This window comes from Vanessa cardui, chromosome 13, assembly GCF_905220365.1.
Source record: "Vanessa cardui chromosome 13, ilVanCard2.1, whole genome shotgun sequence".
Classification (NCBI taxonomy): Eukaryota; Metazoa; Arthropoda; class Insecta; order Lepidoptera; family Nymphalidae; genus Vanessa; species Vanessa cardui.
This window is the reverse complement of record NC_061135.1, coordinates 903,441-921,095: the sequence shown is the minus strand read 5'-3', so window position 1 is coordinate 921,095 and position 17,655 is coordinate 903,441. Positions and strand designations below refer to the sequence as shown.

General features: G+C 37.7%; 4 protein-coding genes across 5 annotated transcripts in view; 3 read left to right on the top strand and 1 right to left on the bottom strand.

The window, feature by feature from the left end:
* Nucleotides 1-5,157, top strand: part of LOC124534883 (ATP-dependent Clp protease ATP-binding subunit clpX-like, mitochondrial) — a 49,392-nt gene extending 44,235 nt beyond the window's left edge. For both annotated transcript variants that reach the window (XM_047110924.1, XM_047110925.1), the window contains exon 12: nt 4,124-5,157. In XM_047110924.1, the coding sequence (XP_046966880.1) occupies nt 4,124-4,174 (51 nt within the window). In that variant the 3' untranslated portion in view covers nt 4,175-5,157. The remainder of the gene's footprint in view (nt 1-4,123) is intronic.
* Nucleotides 5,158-6,199: 1,042 nt separating this feature from the next.
* On the bottom strand, nt 6,200-7,612 carry LOC124534685 (kynureninase-like). Its single transcript, XM_047110665.1, has one exon. The coding sequence runs from the start codon at nt 7,504-7,506 to the stop codon at nt 6,223-6,225; it is 1,284 nt and encodes a 427-aa protein (XP_046966621.1). The 5' UTR covers nt 7,507-7,612; the 3' UTR covers nt 6,200-6,222.
* Nucleotides 7,613-13,469: 5,857 nt separating this feature from the next.
* LOC124534845 (serine protease inhibitor 77Ba-like) lies at nt 13,470-15,022 on the top strand. The gene has a single exon (XM_047110872.1). It carries the CDS (start codon nt 13,549-13,551, stop codon nt 14,710-14,712), a length of 1,164 nt encoding a protein of 387 aa, XP_046966828.1. The 5' UTR covers nt 13,470-13,548; the 3' UTR covers nt 14,713-15,022.
* A 468-nt stretch (nt 15,023-15,490) lies between these two features.
* LOC124534847 (leukocyte elastase inhibitor-like) lies at nt 15,491-17,655 on the top strand. Its single transcript, XM_047110873.1, has 2 exons — nt 15,491-16,498; nt 16,533-17,655. Exons 1-2 carry the CDS (start codon nt 16,481-16,483, stop codon nt 17,112-17,114), a joined length of 600 nt encoding a protein of 199 aa, XP_046966829.1. The 5' UTR covers nt 15,491-16,480; the 3' UTR covers nt 17,115-17,655.

Sequence of the window (17,655 nt, the reverse complement as noted above, 5' to 3'; positions counted from 1 at the left end):
AACTGTACGTAGGGACACACACGCCCCCACTGGCCCTCGGTGCGCGTCACCAACTGTACGTAGGGACACGCGCGACCTGCACCACTGGCCCTCGGTGCGCGTCACCAACTGTACGTAGGGACACGCGCGACCTGCACCACTGGCCCTCGGTGCGCGTCACCAACTGTACGTAGGGACACGCGCGACCTGCACCACTGGCCCTCGGTGCGCGTCACCAACTGTACGTAGGGACACGCGCCCCCCCACTGGCCCTCGGTGCGCGTCACCAACTGTACGTAGGGACACACACGCCCCCACTGGCCCTCGGTGCGCGTCACCAACTGTACGTAGGGACACGCGCGACCTGCACCACTGGCCCTCGGTGCGCGTCACCAACTGTACGTAGGGACACGCGCGACCTGCACCACTGGCCCTCGGTGCGCGTCACCAACTGTACGTAGGGACACGCGCCCCCCCACTGGCCCTCGGTGCGCGTCACCAACTGTACGTAGGGACACACACGCCCCCACTGGCCCTCGGTGCGCGTCACCAACTGTACGTAGGGACACGCGCGACCTGCACCACTGGCCCTCGGTGCGCGTCACCAACTGTACGTAGGGACACGCGCGACCTGCACCACTGGCCCTCGGTGCGCGTCACCAACTGTACGTAGGGACACGCGCCCCCCCACTGGCCCTCGGTGCGCGTCACCAACTGTACGTAGGGACACACACGCCCCCACTGGCCCTCGGTGCGCGTCACCAACTGTACGTAGGGACACGCGCGACCTGCACCACTGGCCCTCGGTGCGCGTCACCAACTGTACGTAGGGACACGCGCGACCTGCACCACTGGCCCTCGGTGCGCGTCACCAACTGTACGTAGGGACACGCGCGACCTGCACCACTGGCCCTCGGTGCGCGTCACCAACTGTACGTAGGGACACGCGCGACCTGCACCACTGGCCCTCGGTGCGCGTCACCAACTGTACGTAGGGACACGCGCGACCTGCACCACTGGCCCTCGGTGCGCGTCACCAACTGTACGTAGGGACACGCGCGACCTGCACCACTGGCCCTCGGTGCGCGTCACCAACTGTACGTAGGGACACGCGCGCCCCCACTGGCCCTCGGTGCGCGTCACCAACTGTACGTAGGGACACGCGCCCCCCCACTGGCCCTCGGTGCGCGTCACCAACTGTACGTAGGGACACGCGCCCCCCCACTGGCCCTCGGTGCGCGTCACCAACTGTACGTAGGGACACGCGCCCCCCCACTGGCCCTCGGTGCGCGTCACCAACTGTACGTAGGGACACGCGCCCCCCCACTGGCCCTCGGTGCGCGTCACCAACTGTACGTAGGGACACGCGCGACCTGCACCACTGGCCCTCGGTGCGCGTCACCAACTGTACGTAGGGACACGCGCGACCTGCACCACTGGCCCTCGGTGCGCGTCACCAACTGTACGTAGGGACACGCGCGACCTGCACCACTGGCCCTCGGTGCGCGTCACCAACTGTACGTAGGGACACGCGCGACCTGCACCACTGGCCCTCGGTGCGCGTCACCAACTGTACGTAGGGACACGCGCGACCTGCACCACTGGCCCTCGGTGCGCGTCACCAACTGTACGTAGGGACACGCGCGACCTGCACCACTGGCCCTCGGTGCGCGTCACCAACTGTACGTAGGGACACGCGCGACCTGCACCACTGGCCCTCGGTGCGCGTCACCAACTGTACGTAGGGACACGCGCGCCCCCACTGGCCCTCGGTGCGCGTCACCAACTGTACGTAGGGACACGCGCGCCCCCACTGGCCCTCGGTGCGCGTCACCAACTGTACGTAGGGACACACGCCCCCCCACTGGCCCTCGGTGCGCGTCACCAACTGTACGTAGGGACACGCGCCCCCCCACTGGCCCTCGGTGCGCGTCACCAACTGTACGTAGGGACACGCGCCCCCCCACTGGCCCTCGGTGCGCGTCACCAACTGTACGTAGGGACACGCGCGACCTGCACCACTGGCCCTCGGTGCGCGTCACCAACTGTACGTAGGGACACGCGCGACCTGCACCACTGGCCCTCGGTGCGCGTCACCAACTGTACGTAGGGACACGCGCGACCTGCACCACTGGCCCTCGGTGCGCGTCACCAACTGTACGTAGTGACACGCGCGACCTGCACCACTGGCCCTCGGTGCGCGTCACCAACTGTACGTAGGGACACGCGCGCCCCCACTGGCCCTCGGTGCGCGTCACCAACTGTACGTAGGGACACACGCGCCCCCACTGGCCCTCGGTGCGCGTCACCAACTGTACGTAGGGACACACGCGCCCCCACTGGCCCTCGGTGCGCGTCACCAACTGTACGTAGGGACACGCGCCCCCCCCACTGGCCCTCGGTGCGCGTCACCAACTGTACGTAGGGACACGCGCCCCCCCACTGGCCCTCGGTGCGCGTCACCAACTGTACGTAGGGACACGCGCGACCTGCACCACTGGCCCTCGGTGCGCGTCACCAACTGTACGTAGGGACACGCGCGACCTGCACCACTGGCCCTCGGTGCGCGTCACCAACTGTACGTAGGGACACGCGCGACCTGCACCACTGGCCCTCGGTGCGCGTCACCAACTGTACGTAGGGACACGCGCGACCTGCACCACTGGCCCTCGGTGCGCGTCACCAACTGTACGTAGGGACACGCGCGCCCCCACTGGCCCTCGGTGCGCGTCACCAACTGTACGTAGGGACACACGCGCCCCCACTGGCCCTCGGTGCGCGTCACCAACTGTACGTAGGGACACACGCGCCCCCACTGGCCCTCGGTGCGCGTCACCAACTGTACGTAGGGACACACGCGCCCCCACTGGCCCTCGGTGCGCGTCACCTACTGTACGTAGGGACACGCGCGACCTGCACCACTGGCCCTCGGTGCGCGTCACCAACTGTACGTAGGGACACGCGCGCCCCCACTGGCCCTCGGTGCGCGTCACCAACTGTACGTAGGGACACACGCGCCCCCACTGGCCCTCGGTGCGCGTCACCAACTGTACGTAGGGACACACGCGCCCCCACTGGCCCTCGGTGCGCGTCACCAACTGTACGTAGGGACCCCCCCCCCCACTGGCCCTCGGTGCGCGTCATCAACTGATAGCACCTGCAACACATATGCTTTTATCCACTCAACACACACAAATACACACCCGGCATATACATCTACGTATTTGGCTTTGAGGGGGAGGGCAGAGGGCAGATATGAAATTATAATTAACAAACGTCACATTTACGTTTGCAGAACTTGTTAGGATAGTCCTGATCATAAAAGGATTTATTATTAACGTGTGAATTATAATCAATAGTACTGGAAGTAAATTTTTTTTTTATTATTTTTCTTCCAGGAAGAATGCGTTAAAGCTGCGATGTGGCCACGATCAAAAAATGGATGTACTATTTAAATTTGCGTTAGTGTTATTACATCGTTTCAACTAGCAGGTTGATTTTAAATATATTAGAATCATTAAATCATTACATAAAATAAAAAATTATATATCAGCTTACATCTTAGAATCAGCGTGTTGGCCCTTATTTCGTCAGCGCTTATTATGATTTCAATTCATAAAAATAAGTTTTAAACGATTTTTTATTACTAATTTAAACTATACATGAAAATCTACAACATTTTTTTAGTTCTATTGCAGTGGTTAGTTTCATATGCTTTACATGAAATATAATGTGTTTCGTTTGCATAAGTTTTCATACGTCACATATAGAATTAGAATATGAACAAGAATTATCTTCAAATATTAAAAAAAAATTTAAATCAAAAGTCTACTATTGAAATAGACTTTAAATTCAAATATGGGCAGGACGAATAAAGAAAAACAAGCCTTGGAATTAATATATTTCGTGTAATTTGCTGTGTTGTGCTTGATTGATGTATCTCTTATTATGATACAAAACTTTTCAACTTAACTTATTATCTTACTGCTAAAGTAAATCTATTTTTGATTTCGACCAGAGACATCAGGATAAAAGTTACTAATTTTATTCATCCTGCCATTAGTCCGAATTGAACTTTTACATTCTGACCCGTAAGTGATTGTTTCATTCTGATATAATAAGTGCATGTGTTATTCTTTTACAGGAACTAAAGGCGACAGAACCCGAACCGTCTGTCACTCAGTGTGCGCTGTGAGGACGAGTATGGTGGTCATGACGACAGACTATGACTAGAAACTGCATAGAAACAAATGTATAGACAACTGAAGTTTCCATAGATAAAAAAAAAATAAAAAAATCAAGAACATACAAAAAAAAAAGATTATTGATAAATAATTATCCAGCTTTTTGATTTGTTTAACATTTTTAACTTTAATTGATATTTAAAAATTATCCATACAAAGGCTAGTTTCAGCATTTAAAACCAGTAATTTTATATTTGAAGTTTACATTTGTGTTGATGGAGATATTCTTGATTTGTTTTATAGCTTAGGTTTTTTTAGCGCCAAATAATCAATTTGAGTTTAGATATTTGAAGATACTTGTTCCAACATAAAAACAGAAAAGACTTAAAATTTTCGTTAATACAAAAACAATTTTAACGACTAAAATGTTTTAAAATTACAAATATTTAATATTGTATTTGTTTTAAAACAAGTTTTCTCTAATTCTAATATTTTATGTTTTATAAAAATGATCTTTATTTATAGTTCCTTTAGGGCTAAATTTCGAGTTTTGTGTAAAAATACAAAAAGTAAATTTAATAAGGAAACATGTTGTATTGTCAGCCACCGTACAACATTGCTCTTGTGATGTAAATTACTGTAAATAATAATTAATAGAAAAATCTAGATAAAATAGATAAGGTTCCATAGATTAGGTTTTTTTTTTCTATGCCCATATAAGTTAAGTACCGAAATATATAGTAATAATACTGTTTGGAAACACTGTGAGAGAAATTATATTTTGACATTTGTTTTTTTTTTTAATTTTATTTTAATTATTTTCTATTTAAATATTGTTAAGTTGTGACGTGATTATGAAAAATAAAATGAAATTTCAGAAATTTCAAGTTACGATACATGGTGCGTAAATTATTTAAAAAAGTAATCACATCGCAGCTACAATTAAAATAGTCTAAGCCTATTTTCGAGATAAAATATAAAGAAAAGAACGGAATTGTTGTTTGATTATTCCACTAGTCTAGTGGCTAACCTAAATAATGCAGACCTATATAAAGTTATTTGGTTCTTTATAAAGTTGATAGTTCAAATATGGCTATGATGCAATTTTGTGCTTCGAAAAAGAACCTAGAATCCGATGAAAGAGAAGATTTTTTTATTTATAATGCATAAATGTATACATATCATTACATGACGTTGTCCCAAATCGATATTACAGCACGATAAAGTTTAAACAAAAATATTTAAAATATCTATGTTACAAATTACAATATAAAGCTATCTATGTTGGATAGGATATATTCCAAATCCCACAAACTATCGAGGACTAGGATTTTCCGTCACATTGGATTGCCGTCCCTTTAGATTATAAGAAAGAATACATATAAAAATTAAAAACAGACCTCTCTTTCCACACTCGCACGTACAGCGTTTCACTATAATATAGTATCGTTTCACACGGCTTTCGCGACAATTATTATATTAACAAAACGAACTTAATTTTAATAAGTTTATTACAAGAATATATTAATTAATAACACAATACTTTTTTAATTTCTGGCCAAAGAATAATATTAAAAACAGTATGAGAATGACGTTTGGCCGTATTTCACTCTGCGTCCCGCCAAAAGTTAATTTTTCTAAAACCAATCGGATTCGGATAGCTTGATGTGGTGACGTTCGGAAAATTTGACTATTTAGTTTTATAACTTTACAAATTTGATCGTCATTGCTGATATTAATTGTTAATATAGTATTTATTAATTACCTAAATTACTGTACTATATATTGTAAGCAAAACTAAAACGTGGTATTTAATTTGAGTTTAAACTTAGTTATTTTATAGATTATTATATCTTAGATTAATCTGTCATTCTTCTGGCCATTAGCCGTAACAAACGGGAACTAATATTAATGGTAATGATTTCTTTTTTTTTTATGTTATTAGCGCATTACTTCAGGTAGACATTTTAAATAAATAATGCTTCTGTTGGGAAAACATCATATATTAAATTATTCAAATCTTAACACTAAATGTATAAAATTAAAATGTAATATTAGTTTAAACAACCATAATTCTTGCGTCACTAAATTCCTTATAAGACTCGCTTCTAACGATGTCCAGCAAGATTTCAACCATTCTATAGACCTCTTCGTAACTCGTGTACAAAGCGGCGGGAGTCAGACGGATGGCATTTGGATCTCTGAAATCTGGAATGACGCCTCGAGCCTTTAACGCCAATGAAATCCTGTAGCCCTCGTCATGTTCTAAACACACGTGTCCCCCTCTCTTCTCATCGTCCCTCGGGTTACCAATGGTAAATCCGTAACCTGATAACTTAGTGTCTACTAGGAACATTAAGTACGCCGTGATGTGGAGAGATTTCTTCCTAATGTTCTTCAGTCCAGCTTCTTTGAACAACTTCAAGGAGCCCTCGAGTCCTGCCATCGAAAAAAGGTGCGGTGTTCCAATTTGCCAACCGGTAGCGTCTCGCCGGTGGTCGAATTGTTGGAGTAATTTGAATTGGGTTTCTGCCTTGTTCCCGTGCCAACCAGCCAGACCTGGGATCTGATCGAAGTGTTTTCTGTTTATGTATAAGCTTGCCGTAGAACCTGGACCGCCGTTTAAATACTTATACGTGCACCAAACAGCAAAATCTATGTCCAATGATTTTAAGTTAACATCGACAGCACCAACGGCGTGGCTTAAATCCCATCCTATGATAATATTCCTCTCCTTCGCCGCTTCGGTTATCTTTCTCATGTCTAAAATTTGCGCTGATCTGTAATATACCGTCGGCAATAAGACCAATGCGACATCTGGAGTCATTGCTTCGATAATATCATCCTCATCGATAAATTTCCCTTTGCATTTGACAATTTTAACCGCGTCTTTTGTTTCGTATCCCTTTAGTCTGACTTGGCTTTCAATGGCGTATCGATCGGTAGGAAAATTGATATCGTCTACAAGTATTTTGTATTTATCTTTTGTTGGTTTATAAAAAGTGCTAACAGCTTGGTGTATGTTAACAGTGGTGCAAGCAGTAACGACTACTTCGTCACCGTCAACGCCCACTATCTCTGCCATTAAATTAGCTAAATGGATTGAATAAAGGTGGTATTTGTTGTCTTCCACGTTCCATATTTTTATAGCTTCTTCTTTCCATTTGTCTATAACATTTAGTATAGATTCTTCAGCGTCTTTTGTCGCTAGTCCTAACGAGTTACCACACATGTAAATGCTGTCCTTCTTCAAGTAAAAACGTTGTCGAAAATGCCCTAGACTATCGTTGTTGTCTAAGAATAAGGGATAGTTGTTTCCATCTTGAAATTGCTTCTCCATCATTATGGCGAACTTCTTCTTTACTCTTGATGATTATTTAGACTATATCGTATCGATACGATTTGGTACGATTTGGTGTCGTCCGTAAATTAAAGTGAGTGTTGTCGGTGTTTTTATATAGAATGGTGTTTATAACGTTAGATATTATTAATGTTTATTTGTAATTGCGTTGTTGACTTCGCTGCAATTTTTTTCCGCAAGTAACCACAATATTATGTTAAACAGGACAGTCCTGCTACAAATAATGATACTTGATTTTTGATGTAAATATTTATCTATCAAAATCCAAATAAGTTTTACAGGTTATTTTCTAGTTATTTTACAAAATTATAATAAGTGACGTTAACAGCGGTGGTGAAGACGCTAGTCAATAGGATCACCTACACACATCACATGAGTGTTTGGTTCAAAGATTACTGACTTCGCAGGAACAATTGTATAAATACTGCGTTAATAAATCTGCGACAAATTGAGTTTATGAAGTTTAACTAAGTTTTAAAAGTAATATTTCTTTAAAAATTATATATAAAAATAAATAAAAATTAAGGATGGGGTAAAATTATTATTTAATGTTTAATTATATTTACAAAGTAAAATTTTAATGTGCGATAACACAGACACGTCTATGTGTTCTATGTGGATCACACTTATAATCCTTCCCGACGCAAACCTAAATATTTCATTCATACCGACCAGGCAATAAAAATCCGTTCTATTACTGAATTTTTTTATCAGAAACATTTTCATGTGTATCATAGTTAAAATCTGTACCTTAAAGTAGTTAATACTGAAATATGACATGTTCTGATTGAAGAAAGCAACTTTCGAATTTCAATTATAATATATATATATATATATATATATATATATATATATAAATCCCGTCAATAAAGATTTCATCAGTTAATTGGTTGGCTTTGTGCAAGCCCGTCTGATTAGGTGCCACCCACTCATCAGTTATTCTACCACCAAACAACCGTACTCAGTATTGTTGTGTTCCGGTTTGAAGGGTGAGTGAGCCAGTGTAACTACAGGCACAAGGGACATAGCATCTTAGTTCCCAAGGTTGGTGGCGCATTGATGATGTAAGCAATAGTTAATATTTCTTTCAGCGTCATTGCCTATGGGTGATGGAGACCACTTACCATCAGGTGGCCCATATGCTCGTCCGCAAACCTACTCCATAAAAAAAAGTTTAATTTTCCCAACAGGAAATTAATCATGAAAATCCTAAAAAAATGAACACAATAGTCACCCTAGCTACGAGAATGTCTCCGTGAAAATAAGCTAGTGTCTTAATAGCGCGATTAAGTCATAAAAGTGATAGGCTGCTTCAGAGCGCTTCGACGAATTTTCACTGGTTTCATCGCATGTGGGGTCCTTAATTGACCGTTAATAATGTTTTTGTGTCCAGTAACGTCTTTACAAACACAATTGGCCCAGGTCTCCATTTCCATGGGGGTTCGAAAGGATGATTAATTTACTTATTTTTCTTTTCAATTATAGATTGGGAAAATTAAAGTCAAATAAAAATATTTAGAGTAATATTTTTTTTCCGACTCTCCAGTAATGATGTAGTTTTATATTTCGCTATCATTTCAGGCTGTTAGCTACTCGTCTACTTAGGTAATCCTAAATATACTAATAATATAATAATTTTTAAAGGAAATATTAATTTGACCAAGAGATACGTTTTGTTTTTCGCAACTGAACATTAGTTAGTTATAATTAATAAATTACTAAATATTATTTACATATTGTATTTATATCCGGGCCTCCTATCCCTCCTAATCGTGATAAATGGCTTATAATTGGCCTGCTTGTGTTTAATCTTCTGTATCAATATAATAATTGTTAGTTGATTTATATATATTAAGTTACAGCAAGTAACTTTCAGTTTGTAATCACTATTAAAATCTTTGAATTTTATATTTTTAAAAGTTAAATTCATTAGTAGTACCTGAGTCAATTAAATAATTGATTTGAGTTATATTAAGAAGCATGCTAACGCAATGCAATGCTAGATAAATAATACTTAAAACTGATGCAAAATAAATAGTAATGACTGTCATTAGCAAAAAAATTTATGGGCTTTAAAAATCTGGAAAGTACAACGCAAGACCACTGACGCTTATATACATATAATCTAAGCGTCAGCGGATATACTTTAGATACAAATTATGTGTAGAACTTATTTTCATATGTATTTAATAAACAAAAAACTTTTGCGAGTGCATAAGTGGGGTGCAAATACCAATGCACTATATTCCCGTTCCTCATAATCCGAATTGATTGATTGATTGATTTAACGATTGAAAAGTAAATTTTTCATAAACAATAAAACCAAATATCTAACATAATCGATATAAAATCGAATTCAGTACGTGCTTTTTTATATTAAATTCATTTCACACAATGTATTAAATCTATCGAAGCTGTATCTGAGTTTAAATAATAAAAAGTAATGATTCAAAAACGGAATTACCCATGTTTACTAAATCGGTTAATGGAGGGCTATTAGCTTTATATTTAATTCAAGACTGGTTCATAAGCGCTTTTATGAGCCTTTTACTTGAACAAATATTTTTTTTTTTTTGAAATCCGGTTTGATTGGATGAGAAAGATAGCGCTCTCTTATTACAAACTATTATATTGAAACAGCCCTTGCCTTCTGATTATCTTATTGCTATGATCTGAAGTTATTTTTGATATTTCTGAAATCAATTTTCAATATTCAGTGTTACATAAATTTAAATGTATGTAACACTGAATATTGAAAATTAAGCAGTAATTAAGAAGAGAATTTGGATTTGGATTCATCAGATTCTTCTCTAATATTTAGCTAATTAACAAAGGTTCTATTAACCCTATTATTATAATTATAAACCCTATTATTGCTGGAACTATGTGTTATTTATACTTAATATCTTACGAACATTATAATATATTTCGGTTTAATATTTTTAATCTTTTGAACATGATTATGTATGCGTTATATTCTCCTTCATAAACTATTTTCCTAAATTATTAAAAGAATAGCAGAATTAGATACCTTTATATTTTTACTTTACATTATTTTAATTAATTTAATTTATAAAGAAATACGCATAGTAAATTGTTGATCAATTCCCACAAAAACAAGAGTTCGATCAACAACAAAAACAACAAATAAATTTGTTGTTTTATTAGATAACCTTTTAAGTTTTAAATGTTTTGATTTTGACCATTTCATCATAGCTGTCCAGTTCCAGTACACCCTGTAACCTTGGCTGTCATAACTGACGTCACGTCCTTAGAGATTATATTCTCGCTGTTAAAGATACTGTCGGGATTAAGTCGTTAAATATATGTAAACATCGTTATCATCGCCATACGGAAATAAATTAAGTTTTCAAAACAAAATACGTTTTAACGTTTTAACTAAAATTCTTGATTTTATTTTTACTGACAGATCACACGATTTTGTCGTCTCAAAATTATTCTTTAATTATATATGCTCGTAATTTCTTTATGTCCAATACAGCGGACTCGGACTCCAAATAGGTTATGTTAGTAAGTCTATATCTACAGCTTCTCATTCAGCAAAGTTATAGTCGCTGCATTTAAGCTAATATTACACGTGCGATCCTTAAGGACTTTAAACCGAGCCTAAAATTCTGCACTTGAAATACATAGAAGCAGAAAATTAATCCTTACATATCGACTGATACGACTTGGGAACTTTCTAGAAAAGAGCCTACTTATTCCTTAAAAGCAAGCCCTGTGTACCGTCGATGTCAATGAGTCACTTTCCATCAGATTACCTCGCTGTTGAGTTTTAAATTAAATTTTATCCCATTTTAATTTGCTATTTTGCTTTTAATATAGGCTTTGTTTAAGTAATACCATAATACAATACTTAAACAAAAGTTTAAAAAAGTTAGTGTTAGCATGGGTCAGATAACAAATTAAATTTGCGAACTATGATACTTGTATGCTTTCAAGTAGTATAAAGACTATCAGGAATAGGAGGTATAATAAAATAACCAGATATAATAATACTTTATTTATTTCAATTAAAAATATTCTTGTTTTAAATTCATAAAAACACTTTTAAATCTTACTATTATAGTGTTGAATTAATATTAAAGCTACTGGTGCAGAACGTAGATTCTATAGAAAAGAACCGACCCAATAATCTCATATTGAGTAATGTGCCTTATCTATTTTTTTTATCTCGAGTTCTGAGATTATAAATAAACTATACATCTCTTTTTTGCAGTGTGTAGGTACTAAAATTTTCATCCAAAATTGAAACTGCAATTTCAATTTTGGATGAAAGCTTTTTAATAATAAAGAAAGTATAGGGTGGAATTAGGTACCTTACACAGGTCTACAACGTAAAAGCATTCGAAATAATTTGTAATAAGCATGGGTATGCTTATTACAAATTGACAAATAAAAGTGATTTAGTTAGTGCAATACTTGACATTTTCTGACTATATTCTACCTTCAATGAAATTGATAATGCTGATTATATTTACTTAGACAGCATCGAATATTAAAAATATTATTTTTAGTTGAAGTGATCTGTATTACTGAAAGATAAAAGTGTTAAAAGTAAAAAATAAAACTTATATTTTATAGCAAAAAGAAATCATTTATGAGCCTACCTTAATATATTTTTTAAATATATTATAAATAAGCGAATGTAACTCTGTTGAGGTTACTGTAACGTCTTCTATACTGACTTCTGGATCGGGAAATAACAGCAGCATACAATACTTTATTCATTTTCATATGGTAATTCTCTCACAGTAGCCTCCATCAGTTCTATGGTATTAAAACGCAAGACTTATAAATAGTCAACGATTTTAGCTTGGTGTTCTTAGGCAACACTGTAATATTTTGTTTTGTTGCTGTTTTGTATGGTCATTCATTGTTTTTATCAATTGGTTATATTGTTGTTTTGCAGGGCATTTAATTGTTTATATAAAATCATTGCAAGATTTAAACTTATATGGTTTGTTTTGAAAACGTGAAAGTGACATGCAGAACATATTGATTTTCAACCGACTTCCAAAAGGAGGAGGTTATCAATTCGTCTGTATTTTGTTTTTTTTTTTTATGTTTGTTACCTCATAACTTTTCACTGGGTGGACCGATTTTGATAATTTTTTTTTGTTTGGAAGGTAGTGCTTCCCGTAGGGTCCCATTTTTTTTATTTTTTTTTTCCGATGATGGTATCCATGTGAAAACGACATAAGTCTTAAATTTGCAGTATGTATATGCGCGACAAATAGGTGAATAACTGAAAATCACGTTAACCAATTTTGATAATTCTTTTTTTATTATAAAATACATACTTCAAGGGTTATAGGTATTGTTTTTTGATAGATATACGTAGGGTTATGTAGGGTTTTATTGGCTGACACCGGCTCCAAATATACCAATAACTATAACTACATGATATAATCGTTAATCGACTTTTAATTAGTCTAATATTTTTCATGTCATTTAACTTAGGAAGACTCTAAAAAATATGTTGAATACGCAATTATTTTTATTACTTTTTCGTGCATATTCATTTGTTTTAAAATAGTGTTTGGTTTGAAGTCGGTTTTTCTTTTTGTTAAAATTTTTATTTTACAGAGTCAGAAATAATCAAATCAATCAATTTTAGGAATGAAGGCTTTAATTATACCACACGCACAAACAAATAAATATAGTTAATTGATACACTCATAATACCGCATTCTTTGAGGAAAAATATTTGAATATATCGAACCGTAAATGTTTGGAAATTCCAAGGAATATACTAATTTTTCCTTATGCATTTAATTAATGATTTTGTCAAAAACCTTTGATTTAAATATTTGAATATAATAACTTAATATTTGGTACATCGATACTGAATTTTATGAGAATGGCATCAACTTTTTTATTATTATTATTTATTTATAACATTGAGAATAAAAGATAACCTGTTTTGTACGATGGCTTGAACTTTAGTCCGAGCCAGTGCTAATTATAAACGGATTACATCAAGACGTAAACGAAGTTATAATGTGGATTTTGTTTATTGTTTTTGTGATCACATCGTGTAACGCTGCAGAGTTTAGCTCCCGACCTACAAATGTCAGCCTTCTTCTACTTCATTTCACGAACGAAGCGTCGAAGGGTCCAATTGTTTTAGCACCTTTCGGTCTATGGAGCATGATGGCAGCTGTGTCGTTCGGTGCACATGGAGACACGAAAAGAGAAATCTTCAGATCTTTTCTATTACTCACAGATAGAAAGAAGTTCAGCGACCAATACAAAAACTTAACGGACGTGCTGTTCCAAGGAAACATCACAGGTGTTGAAGTTTCGAATAGAAATTACTTCTTTGTGGATAAGAACATTCTCATATATCCAGATTTCAGGGAAATATTAACGGATGATTACAATTCTGTATTTTTGACTTTCGACTTTCAAGACCCGATATTATCAGCGGATCGTGCGAATTCAATACTTAGAAATACAAGTAAACAAAAATCATATATATTTCATTCAGATGATTTTAAAGATTCCACTATCGTTATGGCCAATGTTGTTTTCTTTAAAGGTTACTGGTCAACACCCTTTAATAAGTCAAATACAAAATCGGAATTGGTAAATTCTTTCGATGGTAAACGTGGTAGAGTAGATATGATGCATATGAGTGCGAAAGTGCGTTCCAGCCACATGGAATCGATGAAGGCTACCATTACGGAGTTGCCATATGGAAACGACGGGAAATATTGTATGCTACTATTGTTTCCTGACGCGAATGTCAGTATAAAAGATATGTACAGAAATTTCGAAAGAGTTACATTCAGGGATATATTTAACAAACTCCAGAGAGACGAAGACGAATTCGGATTAAAAGATGTTGACGTAAAGCTACCGCATTTTGTCAAAAGATCAAAATTACAATTGCACAAACCATTCAACGATATGGGCATATATGATGCATTTGAACCGAATAATGCCGCGTTTGGCAGGATATCAAACGAGCCTATTTACATTGAAACGGTTGAACATAATGTCATAGTTTCTGTAACGGAATCAGGGACCGTAGCGTATGGAACAACGCCGGGTATAATTGCGAAGCTTCCCACTGTCCAGGAAAATGACGTGATGCCACCGTTTTCTTTTTTTATAATAGAAAAGTCAACAGCAACTGTAATATTTGGTGGTATATTCTAGTTTATGGATAAAACGATCACAAGCCCTACATAAAACGTACAATCGAATAGATTATTTATTGTAAAAATCTTGTTGATAAATAGTTCCAAACCAGAATTGGAACAGAAAAAAATAATGGAACATGTGAATTTGACAATGGGCCACGCGGGTGTTTTTCAATATATGTATATATAATACCAATATCGATAAAGCTATTATTTGCAAGAACCAAGTGTAATTTTAATCTGAATTAGTCGTTACCTGACTCATATCTGACTGTTATACATTATTTTAAAGAAGCTGACATTTAATTTCGAATTATTTTACAGTTTTCCAGAATATCACAGCTATATAATTTATTATCAGAACGAATTAAGGTTCCTAAAAGAATTATTTTAGTATAAAATTATCAAAATTTTGTTTTGTTTTTAAGTATTGTAAAGTAAGCAATCACACATCTCCAACCAAGTAAATTATATAAAAGTATTATTTACATTAAGACTTTAATTCTTTACAAATAAAAAATAGAAAAATGGATACACGAAATAATGTTGGAAAAAATGGTATTAGCATTTCCTAACCAATAATAATTATGCATCAATTCTTATCCTATAATCTTTAACACTGCTATGTTTACATAAATAAAAATTTCAACAAAAAGAAAAACCGACTTAAAACAAAACACTATTTGAAACAAATAAATATGCACTAAAAAGTAATAAAAATAATTGCGTATTCAACATATTTTTAGAGTCCTCCTAAGTAAAATGATGAAAAATATTAGACTACTTAAAAGTCGATTTACGATTATATAATGAAGTTATAATTAATGCTATATTTGGAGTCGGTGTCAGCCAAGAAAACCCAACAGTAACATACTGGGTCATTCAAGGGACTAGGGCTTCTGTTTGAAGCCGGTTGAAAACTTTATGCATGCCATCTTAAATATAATGTTTTAGCTGCTCTTTCTTTTAAAATGACAATTATAATATGAATCTTCGTATATTTATTGAGGGCATTCCCAGTGACATGACTTTTGATATGTGCGGGTCAGCTGGAGTGCTATTACGAGATTTATATTTAATGAATTAATTTATCAAATGGTATTAATTATTTATCACTATAATGTTTATATTCGTTTACAACTTATAACCTTGCGAATAAGAAAAAGACAGCAGTTGAGCTGTTTTCGTATATAATACGTTTTAAGTATCATAATAAGTCAGTACAATATTAAATAGCAAGAGATGAACACAACAGTCCTATTATTTTTATTCTTTTCCGTCTCATTGTGTTATGCGGAACCAGAGTTTAGCTCGCGACCCACGAACGTCAGCTTACTTCTAATACAGTTAGCTTATCAAGAGGAGAAAGGTCCAGTGGTTCTAGCACCGTTTGGAATATGGAACTTGATGGCAGGTATTTCATTCGGTGCCAGTGGTTTCACAAAGAAGCAAATCGACAAAGCCTTTAAAATATCAACGGATCAAGAAAAGTTCAACAAACAATACAAAAACTTAACAAATACACTATTCCCTGTCAATACCAGTGAAGTGAAAGCTTGGAACGAAAATTACATCTTTGTCGACAAAGGAATTCGTATAAACACCGATTTTATCGAAATGCTAATGAATGATTACTTTGCAATAATCACGTCTATCGACTTTCATGATCAAACCAACGCTGCTCGCCAAGCAAGTCAAATAGTCAAAACCAACTTTCCTGATTCTGATAATGTCTTTAGTTCCGATGATTTCAAAGATTCCTCATTTATTTTGAGCAACGTCCTATGGTTCGAAGGCTATTGGTCATCACTCTTTAATGTATCACATACCAAATTGGAATTGGTAAACTCTTTCAATGGAAGAAGGGGTATTGTAAACATGATGCAGATGAAAGCGAAAGTGCGGTCTGGTCACATGGAAGCGATGAGGGCCACCGTGACTGAACTACCATATGGAAATGACGGGAAGTACTGTATGCTGCTGTTATTTCCCGATCCAGAAGTCAGTATAGAAGACGTTTACAGTAACTTCAACAGAGTTACATTGAGGGATATATTTGCTAAGCTGCAAAGCGATGAAGACGAGTTTGGCTTAAAAGAAGTCGAGGTCAAGTTACCGCGATTCTCAAAAATATCTAAACTCCAATTACGTATTCCACTTAATCGTATGGGTATTTTCGAAGCATTTGATCGAGAATACGCTAGATTTAGTCACATAGTTGAAGATCCTTATTACATTGAATCAGTTGAACATAATGTTGTAGTTCGGGTAGCGGAAATGGGCACCATAGCGTATGCGACTACGCCGGGTATGAACAGAGCTTACAGTAATATAATCGAAAATAAGGTCATGCCACCCTTTACTTTCTTTATCATTGAAAAGCCTACTGCTACTGTAATTTTTGGAGGAATATTTTAGTAATCATTGTAAATAAAGGATATTAGTAAACCTGGCGATTTAAGTATGTAACGAAAAATTTTTCGTAAGTACTAGGGTACCTACGAAAAATTTTTCAACAACAACATCATTTTTCGACAATTTATTTGAAATAGTGAAGTAAACACGTCTTTATATTACTTGAAATCTTTAAAAATTACATTATATAAGGTATACGAAAACTCTATGATATATAGAGTTGTGACAGCACAACTATATACAGATATAATTCGTAAATTTAATTCATTATCCGACCCGATCGTGCTCATAAGAACTCTGAGTGACACGGGTGATTCAAATTTTGTCACATACTTATAATTTCACAGTGTTGAATTAAATGCTAAAACAACTACTTATTTAAACAACACAGACATAGGAGATCAGTCTCCTATCGCAAATGTCAGATGCGATGAGTGACCCACATTTAATTATAGCAATTGACTTATAATAATACGTTAATTTTGTAAAAAACTTACGTTACATTTTGTCTTTGAATGAATATATAACCACAGACTAAACAATT